At 47.6% G+C, this 10,931-nt stretch overlaps 1 protein-coding gene across 1 annotated transcript; it reads right to left on the bottom strand.

Annotated features, from left to right (window-relative positions):
* Positions 1-996: 996 nt before the first annotated feature.
* LOC126574869 (solute carrier family 2, facilitated glucose transporter member 2-like) lies at positions 997-4,226 on the bottom strand. Its single transcript, XM_050235275.1, has 3 exons — positions 3,977-4,226; positions 2,329-2,525; positions 997-2,251 (listed from the first exon to the last, which is right to left on the bottom strand). Exons 1-3 carry the CDS (start codon positions 4,041-4,043, stop codon positions 1,076-1,078), a joined length of 1,440 nt encoding a protein of 479 aa, XP_050091232.1. The 5' UTR covers positions 4,044-4,226; the 3' UTR covers positions 997-1,075.
* Between the last annotated feature and the right edge of the window lie 6,705 nt (positions 4,227-10,931).

Genomic DNA, 10,931 nt, shown 5'->3' with positions numbered 1-10,931 from the left:
TGCTTGGTAGAATGGAGTAGCTTTACGTAAAGCTACTTTTTCTTCTGTGCTCACCTCGATGTTGCTCCGGTCCTCGATCGATGTTCGATCGTATATTTATCGTATCACTTTGCGACGCTCGACTGACTGCCATCCGTTGCAGCCCGTCCAGACCGTTGTCGTTACAATGTAACCAGTATGGCGCTTCCATCTGGAGCAATCAGCAGTAAACAGCCCGCTCGGTACACTTGGTGTGGCCTGTGTGTCATAATCAAATTGACGACTCATAATTGCAACTGCAACCGCCGGCCGACGTGATGACGCCAGTGATCGGAGTAGTTGGTCCAGGGCGCAATCTAGGTTACACAAATATCCCCCAACGCAGTGGCAACGTTTTGCAAAAGCGACATTACACCAGTGATGAGAGTCGTGATCGGTGTCTGCTCAAGCGGCGTCACTTGTCTGCTAGACAAGGGACGACTAGGCCGACGAATGAAAGCGAAAACATTTGCTGGCCGCTGATAAGAAGTGATCGCGATCCTCGTACGAGTTCGAGGACAACGAGGACGCATCATAGTTGCAAAAACGGCAACAATCCAAGACTGTCAAGTAGTGATGCGTTCGAGATCAGTGTTTGCACGCGCGTCGAGTACACGAAGCGACCGTTAATGCGACCGGCAGAAGAGGGTCTCATAATTAATTTCACGCCGTCGTTCGTTTGTACGTTGGCTGACATCAATGTTCTGCGATAGTGCTACGACACTCAACGACACTTAGCGAGTGGGGCGTGTTCAGCACCCATCAGATGCCCATCTACCATATCGGGGGGGGGGGGAATCGTAAATTTACCGATAACTCTCGCTCTCTCTCTCCTTCGCTCTCTATCAGACTCAAGGAATCGCCTTCGCCTAGACAGCTACAGCTATTCTCCATTATCAGCTATTTTCCATTATCAATTGGCGAGCTCTTTTCGCAACGATTACTTCTAAATAAACCATTGAAAGTCCTGCCTTTTTTGGGGGGGGTTGAATAAATATAATTACTTTATTATTTACATAAATACTAAAGGACGTTACTGTCCCGCTCCAGCCACTGATCAGTCGTACAACACTTCAACAGAGTTCTTGCTGCCACCGAACACTATCCCGTCCCGTTTGTAAAACTCGATACGCGCTTGCCGAATCGACATCTTGGACGTTTCGGGCAGCTTCTGGTACAGCACGTAAGCGATGGCCACCAGCGGCACACCGGCCACCAACAACGTTCCACCGTAACGATCCTGAACCGCAAAATTCCACTCGAACGTAATGGCAAAAATGATGACCTGAAGTACATTTTCCACCAGCTGTACCACAACAATCGAGAACAGCTTCTTCCGTGTATTGAATGCCTCCGAACAGAGCACATCCGGAACAAAGGTAAGACCGAGCGATGAGCCCACTTCACAGGCGAAAAGAAACACCATCGCCACCTCACTGGACAGGGAGTCTGTCGCGAGATAGGTGATACCAATGGCGGCCAACAGTAGCCCGGTGGATAACGATGAAACTGCAGCCAGAGCTCGGCGACCGAGTACATCCACGATGAACATACCGACCATTCCGCCGAGTAATCGAATCGTCATCAAAATGGTCGTCGCTAGGCTGAAGGTATCGTAATCCTGGGCCAGTGCCTGATCGATCACGATGTACTTGATGGAGTTGACGGCATAGTTGAAGGACAGGACGGCCGCTAGCTTCCCCAGCGCGATCAACACCAGTGGCCGGAGGTTACCGTCTTGCAGGATCGATCGTGACGTAAGTTCGTCCTCCGAAAGCATCGTTTTGATTTCGGTCAACTCGTTGCGAATCTGCCACGTCTCGTTCGACTCGTTTCGCAGCTTGATCATACTCTGGATCGCTTGACCGTCGAGTTTCCGTTCCACCAGGAACACCGGTGATTCGTAGCACAGGAAATAGTTGAGAAAGACGGACAGTAGCATGTAAACCAGTCCGAGAATGCCCAACAATCGATACGGAGGAATGTCTTCTTGAGTGATGGTATTGATCACCGAACCTAGCATCACTCCGCTGACGATGCAAAAGTTAACGCTGGCGATTATGACACCACGCAGTTCCTTCACGACGATTTCACCACCGTGTACCAGCACCACCGGGTAGGCAAGCCCATGGGCGAATCCCATCAGACCACGGCCAAAGGCGACCGCGATCAGGTTACTGGGAACGGCAATCCCCACGATACTGGCGACAGTTACGCACGCGACCAGGACATACTGCGTTGGGGAAGGGAACGGGTGGAAGGCGAAGGTAAGCGGCGTCTTATCCTGGTGAAAGGCGACGACAAACTTACGTTAATCTGCTTCTTGGTGTACCGCTCGAGCAGCAGGTAGGCGGCGATGGAACCGGCGACCGCGGTCACGTGGAACACAAGTAGCGTAAACGTAATGGCCGGCTGCGACCGACCGAATGTCCACTCTTGGTGGCTTAACCCGGAATCGAACAATGTTGCGGCAAGGTAGGAACCAGTCGTAAGCAGTGTCAGTATCCCTGGGGGGACGTAAGTAAGAGAAAGGGCATCGCAATCGCTTTAATGTTATTGATGGACGCAACTGGTGAGGTAGTAAAATCTATTTCCATATCCTTCCGAGGGAGCAAATGTATTTATTTTCGTGACATTTCATTTTTACATTTTTCCGTCAATGCTAATCGATTCCAGAATATTGTGTACACATTTTGGATTAATCAAGGAACAACTGACAAAGATGTAAATTTTTCAAAGTTGGTTCCCATCGTAGCATAAAAGCTACTGGACCGATCGATATGAACATTTGAACACATAATCTGTGCACTAATTTTCCCAGTTGCGCCGCGTCGAGTATTAATAAAAACGGTTAATAATTATTTTTCAACAAATATGTAAAAATCGTGTTTGTAGCCAAATCATAAAAGCCAAATCATGAAATTTCTAACAAATTGTCCTCAAAATACGACCAAATATACTTGAAAAGTTGCAGTTTGTTATGGCATTAGCAAAAACATGTACAGGTAGATAGTTTTCTACAAAAAAATCGTCAAACCGTTTTTGGTCCAAATCAAAGGACTTGTCCGTTTAAGCGACGAACCCCATTTGATTGTAGTGCGTTCACTTTTTTAACGTCAAAAATGTACCAAAATTTGAAAAATTGAAAATTCGACAAAAACTCGTTGGCGCTAGCTGGATAAACTTGTATTCTAACAATAAAGAGCTGATTTTTAAATCTCAGATCTTTCTAAATTTGATGCCATGGATGTTGTTAGTTTTAATCTTCCCTAAAGTAGAACCAAATATTCTTGAAAAGTTGTGATTTAATATGACTAATTCTCTTGAGAAAAATACAGTTGAATGGATTTTCTTCACAAAGAATCTTTAACAACGCGCCAATTTTGGACCCAAATTAATCTTAGTTCCCCTTTTAAAGAAACAATGCCCGCCATGACGTAACATTATCCATTCTAAATCTAAAATAATAAAAGTGCGAAACAAAGTTATCAACCCAACAGTTTAATTGCTTCGTTATCACTCCACCCAACATAGAAGCCATATATGTACAGACGTTACTTCAATTGAAAAAAAAACGGCCCTACATGACAGTGAACCAGGCAATAATAAGTTGTCACAACCACACAGCTGTCGAGAGGCGCGCGAACAATCTTATCTTGTTGCCCGTCATTGATAAGTAGACTTAGAGGCTGGGACGGTGGAGGGGACGATAACCGCGCATCTTGAAGCTTGCCTGCGCCCGTGCTCTTCAGATACCCTAACTCTTGTCCATTGCACACCACTTGGCGTCAAATCGCATTAAACCTACAGCACTTGAAAGCCAGGCTTCTTATCTCCCTAAGACTACTACTGCACCCAACAAACAGGATAATGATGATGATGATGATAATGCTGGTGATGATGATGCATTCGAACAAGCAATAAGGGTAATCTGGTGCCACCACCACCGACCACAAACCTGTAGCCAGCGCGTTGCTTTGCGGTTTGTTCTTCTGGTTCATCTCCAGCCACTCGCTGCAACCCATCTTCGAATGTGCCCCGCTGATGAGTATCCGTACACCAAAAAGCTACACGCCGTAGAAAGATGTCGTCGCAGCACCACGAAGCCGCGTGAATGGTAGCAAAAAAAATGGACACGCGACTTATCTGAACACTTGCGCCTCCCGGAACGCCTCAAATGGTACTGACCAAGGGCGCGAACAATTGTTTATAATATCCAGGCGCGCGAATCGTGAATCACATCTCCGTCCCGTCCCGTTTCGTTCCCTTTTTCCCTCTGTGCTGTGTTTTTTTTTTTTGGGAGGAGGCCAGAATGATACTCTCGCCCCACCAGAGTGGTAGTGGCCGTTATCATTCCGTGACTAATCGGTTGTCGGGCTGCAAATTATTTTCGCCTGCTCGCGGTCGATGAGATATGAAACTCCAATACAATTTGTAGATTCGACGGACGGTGCTTTTGCGGACATTCGTTTCCCGATAAGCCACTGACACGTCCGGTGCTCTCTCGCCCGCTCTCTCTCTCTCTCTCTCTCATCTTATCTGTCATTCTGTCATTCGTGTTTCCGCTCGCTACTCCGTCGTTTACTACTACGCAACGTGATGAGCTTTCGGTGGTTGATGGTTGCGTTTTTCTCTTCTCTTCTTCTTCTTCTTCTTGTTCTTCTTCTTCTGTTGCTCCCTGTACTTCCCTGAGGGTCACGCAACGCAACGCAACGCAACGCAGGAGGTAAGAGCTAGGACAAATATTGACTGAACTAGTTCACGTGATCTCGTGGTATCTCGTGATTCAGCTGCTGCTGAATGAGAAGAGACAAGATAACCGTTGAATGGCGACCGGCCATTGCGTCGCGGATGCTGCAAACAAATCCGGAGCACTCGGAGGGTGTACGATTCAACCCGAACCCGAAGATTGTTTACCAACAAACAGACAAACAGACAAGGGCTGCACAAGAAGGGCCAAGCAGCAGCTTGTTGCACTTGTAAAGTCCTCTTATTTCATTTTTTTTTCGTTGCGCTTCCAAATAGATCCATTTTCCAGCTAGTCCCGTGTTCTCTCTTTCTCCTTTCTGAACCCCCCGGAGCCCCCCCCCCCCCCCCCCCCCCCGGTTGTTTGTTTATTAATTATAAACTGTTTGCTCGTGTGTTGAGTGCGCTCGTTGACAAGCTTGTAACGAGACCACGAGCCCAGAGGAGGGGGGGGCAAGGAAAGGATTTTATTAGGAGCCACGAGCTGGAGTAACATGATGTCCCTAATGCTCTGTCCCTGGTGGTGGCTCCTCCAATGGGTCATTGCAAAACAACATCAGCAAAAAAGACCCCGTTGGAGAGCGAGCTGCAAATGACGCCTCATGTTCGACATCCCCCCCCGTGAGGAACACAACAATAAATTTGCACCAACAACCACAAACACATATTGCTTTTCTCCACAGCCCCTCGCTCCTCCAGCCGCTGTCGTGGACACTCCAAACCGTATTAAAATGTGATTTCAACCCTAAGCAACGGTACGGTACGTACGGTACGGTGTCCACTAGCAGAGAGGAGAGTCTAGCTAGCTGCCGAGGTTCGACTAGCGCGACTAGCCCATAAATACGAACGACGAAGCTCTAGAGACAGCTTTACGAAGATACTGTCCACCATGAATTACACAAAGATACGCGCGCACACACTCGAAGTCGTAGGCGCTCTCACGCACGACATCTCGCCGGATCCGGATCTTGGCTCACCGGACCTCTGGGAGCGTGTTCAGCGATTGAGCAGCGAGCGAGCGAGCGAACTGTCGCGTAACCAACTGGGCAACTGTGAGGCAACCAAAGATCATGGCCCACTCTGCAGCGAGTCCAGCGACCGACCCGGCCCCCCCCCCCCCCCCCCTTGTCCACCTGACCACCACCACCACCACTGGAAATAAACTGGCAAATAAGCGGTTTGGCAATCGGATTATCATAAATCTGTCAAAATTTAATTTATTTGCTTACATGGGCCACCACCTCGCTTCGCCTCTCATCGCGCCATCACCAAGGCGCCCTCGCTAAGCCCAACAGACCAGCAGCAGCAGCAGCAGCAGCAGCAGTAGGCCGCGGCCTGAAGAACCCAATTGGTTGGCCAATTTGGTGGAGACCTTCGCTGCCGAGGGGCGCAAAAATGCATATTTTCTTTTGTGACTTTTCGATGGCATGTGGAGTGGCGGCACTAACCGGTGGCAGACACCTTACGCAGGCCAGGCTCTGGTGCAGACATCTGGAGGCGTTACGGTGATCGCGTGAACTGCGCTTCTGCGCCCGGCTGCCTGGCTGGCTCCATGATCTGTGGGGTGTTTGAATATTAATTGAAAATTTCGGAAAATGTAATGTTTTATTGATTACCCCTTTGCCCCTCGGGGGATTGGGGCGTGGGACTGGCATACGTTGGCCAACGGGAAGGGCCTTAGAAGAAAGCCAGATCGAATTCGTAAGAAAGAAAGAAAGAAGGAGAGAGAGAGAGAGCGAAACCGGACACTAAGGGGGCTCGAGGTGGAATTCAATTTGCGATAAAATCTATAATTCGCGGACGCGACCGCGCTTGATATGCCCTCGACTTTTGTGGCGTACCCGGGAGGGGGGGGGGGGGGGTGGGCGAACATTTGTCATTTGCCTTTATCTATTCCTCGGACCACACGGCCAACCGGCATCCACTGGCGACATTGTACCAATCTATACGACCTGATCCATCTTTTAATCCTGTTATTCAAATGTTTCGCAGCACCTCTGGTTAGAAATGATGGGAGGGGGCTTATAATTCATAATCCCAACCACCCGGGGATCAGCTGGATGCGATGCGTTGGACCACGCCATGTCGCAGCAGCTGAGTCAACGGTATCGGCAAAACGAATTCCCGCCATCCCCGGTAATGCCGTTTGATGGAATGGATTATCATACAAATTAAATTGGGTCGATTTATGCCGCGCTGCTGCTGCTTCTTTGGCCCCTCCCCTGGGGTCTTTCCAGTCTCCAGTCCGCCACCGGTCTCGGGACCGGTTTCATTTCATTTGCCGCATGTTTAGTGGATCCTTCTTTTATTTCCAGTTGTTGTTTTTTTCTTTATTTTTTTTTTTTGCTCAAATGTTCTCAGAACTAATTTGCATTTTAAGAATCTTCCTTAATGACCGGCGACCAGCGACGACAACATCCTACACAGTTCAGATTGCCCGCTTGGAGCTTGGAGTTGGTTACGGCGAGAAATATCGCATCGACATCGCATATTTGCATATTCGCGTATGTCGAACCGGAGGATTCCATTAGAGGGTAAAAGGTAGTAAGGTTCGCCTGATTGGCGAGCACCTTACAAGGTACTAAAGCCAACCCAAAATCCCAGATGATGTAGATGTTCACTTAAGATGTTTTCGAAAATTTAAATTTTTGGTGAATGCATTGCGTCCAGCTTAGTGGCTGCCTTGCCTCAATGAACCTCCAAAGTAATGTTGCAACTGATCTGAGATCTGAGATTAAGATCACGCACACCGCTCGGCTTCTAATTGGCAATCCCCCGGGCCCCCACACAGCACCCGGTCACTGGTCACACTGGTGGTGTTCGATCGATTATTGTAACCTGTCACTGGCCGGCCCCTTAACCACCGGGATGCATGCTGATCGTGGCTTGTGCACGTGAGGTATTCATTAAAGTTCGCTCAAACCTCCGAACGGGAGAACGAGCACGAGAACGAGTTGGTCCACCTTGCGGACCGGACCGAACCGGACCTTCACCGCGCGAGTTGCGAGACGCGACGACGCGATCCGTCCCCGGGTCGCCGCTGAGAGCAGCAGCTGAAACGATCATCGGTGTTCCAACGCCCCTCCGGGAGTCCAACAATGGTGAGGCGAGGCAGGTTTTTCTGCCAAAAAATTCTCGACCTCGACGGTCCATTTGCAATCGGCGTTTACGTCTCTCTCCCTCTCTCGCCAGGCAAGGTCCGTTGAATACATTAATGCTCTCCACTCGCACTCGGCCTCGGCACCGCTGGTGACCATTGGCGAACCTTCGCCGGCCCCCCAAGATACGTCGATTACATCTTGGAGTCCTGAAGTGGTTTGAAGATCGTCATCGTCGCTGTGCGTTTGTCGTCATCGTGCTTTGCTGTGAAGCGCCGCGAAACCGAAAAGGAAAAAGGTTCTTGAAATTGATGCTGCACTCCAGGCCGCCCCTCCCGAAAGACAAAAAACCGGTCTCTGGCCAGTCGTGTTGGTCCGGTGGCCGGTTCGCCGGTCCGGAGATGGGCCACGAACCACGAATTAACGGCCAAAAAAGGGAGGAAAGATAAAAATATCACCCCAGCACCCAGCACCCATCACCACAGCATCATTTGCAACCCATCCACCATCTCTCGCCCTTCCTTCGACCGTTCTGCCGTGGGCTTCATGGCCCCATGCTGGTGCTGGTGCTGCTGACGAAACATCTTGCCGACCGTTCGATCCGAGCCAGCCAGTTGCCTTCGGTTGCTAGACACGCGTTGCGCGACGACGACCGAAGGTGGAGACGCGCACCCGGAACATGGAATCATTAGCATTCGCGAGAATCATATATTTTATTCACGCAGTCATCGCAGCGGCCGTTTGCTGCCGCTGTTTACGGATGTGCCTCACGAGGGTGGGGCTGGGGGTCTGAGATGGTCAGCGCTAGACACGGGGGGACGTTATCCGTTTGTTTAACTCAGCACACACCGCGGCGACGTAGCGGTAGAGGGTACATTTGGTCAAGTGCTTGGCGTGTAATGGTGTGGAGGAGAGTACAGGAGTATTGGGCAGATGGTGACGGTGGTGCTGCTGGTGGTGACATCAGCCAGCCAGCCATTGACCGACACACAGCGACAAAGCCGAATGACCGAAAGTCCGCCCGCCCGCCCGGAATGGAGCGCAATTATGACGCAAAATGGCTTAATTATGACACTTATTCGCACTCCGGAATTTAGATGTACTTTTTTTAAGAAGGCCGGGGAGTGAATCGGACTGGCGCTTCATAAACTAGTGAGCGGATTCTTGCAAGAAAATGCTGTAGAATGTCTGGTTCATGGATCAAGTTTCTAGCGACAAGATTAGATTCTAGTCAGACAGTGGATGCCGGGAGTGTTCCACTAGAAATACTAAAAAGAATAATTAGGGATTGATTTTCTATGCAGCTATCCACATTGAAGAATTCACTTTGACCAGGAATTGATCAATTAAGCCTCTCTAAGCAAAGAAAAATATGTGAACTGCTCACAATTATATTACCAAGGTATTCTAAATCGTTAGAATTTGTAGCTACTTCTTATTTGACAGTTCTAAAACTACAGCTGCAGCTCATACTTTGCTGTTGTGCTGTTCTACCTTTCAGTTCTTTAGGAAAACTATTTCCAATCTTCTGTATGTTTTGCATTGTCATCAAAGTGTTCTCTGGGTAGTGTCATATTCGTTGTTCTGGCTAAATTAATGCTTAGGACACATTAAATGCGTCTGTAATCATTTGTGAACTTTGGATTGTGTTTTCCTATAAATATATTAGGTGTATGCATTGAAATTTACCGTTTTGCTAATACAGGGCGCCATTTTATTTGGGGAAGGTTTACATCCTCATTTGTTATGTCGTTTTAAAATATAACTAAATACCTTTAAAACGCAATAAGTTACTGCTCATAATATTGACTGCAATATAGGTTTTTCCCAAGTTAAAAATGTCAAGTTTGGTGTCTGAGAAGTCCATTTTGCGGGGAATTTTAAAAACCTATTTTCACTTCAAGAAAACGGCTGCTGAAAATTATCGTGTGGGGGTTTAGGCTTATGTTGAACATGTAACGATAGAAAAAAATGTGAAAGCAGGTTTAGAGGCGGATATTTTGTCGCTAAAGACAGAGAAGGTTCGGGTTCACCAAAACAATGAAAAAATCCAGTTTTCACGTGTGTTGTGCATTAAGAATTTTCGCATAAAAAAAGAGTTATTGCCTAAAATACTTCAAAAAATGAAGAGTTTTTTCGACATGGAATACGAATTTTTCCCAAAATATGGTTAAAAGAAGTCGCTAGCGATGGGAAATATTTTTAATCAACAGATTCTTAAGGTTTATTGAAAAATGACCGATTAAATATGGTATAAAATCGGTAAATTTCAATGCATAGACCTAATATATGCAAATTCGAATCTTTAAACGATCTCCTTGGTTTATTACCCTTGCAAAGTGGATTTCACATCAAAGTTGTTGGAATTAAATAGACGGAGCATTTATTTTTCTAATTAATGGACTTTTTTCTCATCACCTTTTTCATCTAATTTTAACATTCATGAAGAATTTGTTGTTATAAAATACAAAAAAAATAAGACTTAAGGAGAATACAATTAATTTAATCGTATTTATACATACTTCCGTATTTATACATACATACTACATACACCAAAAACAAGCAAGCTGCTTCACAATTGATAAGCAGCAGCTTCCTCCTGCGTCAGATCTATCATCTCTAGCTCTACAACTTTATGACGCATTCCTTAAATTCTTCACCAATAAACTACTCCTCTCTTCACAACATGGTTCGAACCACGAACCTCACTACTGCCAACAACCCTGCCCCAAAACCTTTTTCCAGAAACAGGAACCACAAAAAAGGGGGGAAGAGAAGAACTCATCACGCCAAATTGCACCGACAGCGCAGCCCCAGTGGTGCGTACGCCGTTCAACAACAACGAATCCAAAATAAAACCACGACCAAGACCACAGGTTCTAAGGCGGATGCTGCGTCATGCTGTCAGGCCTGAACCCCCTCCCCCACGGTACCCGGGGTGTGCTTGTGCGAAGGTCACCCCCAGAAGATCTTCCTCTAAATTCTCACCTCCACTCCCGCTCCCGGATGCTCCCTCCGCTCTCCCCACGAGATTGTTAGCCAAAAAAAAACCAAAACACTCCCCACTCG

Source organism: Anopheles aquasalis, chromosome 3 (assembly GCF_943734665.1).
Source record: "Anopheles aquasalis chromosome 3, idAnoAquaMG_Q_19, whole genome shotgun sequence".
Classification (NCBI taxonomy): Eukaryota; Metazoa; Arthropoda; class Insecta; order Diptera; family Culicidae; genus Anopheles; species Anopheles aquasalis.
This window is presented reverse-complemented; position numbering and strand designations above follow the sequence as displayed.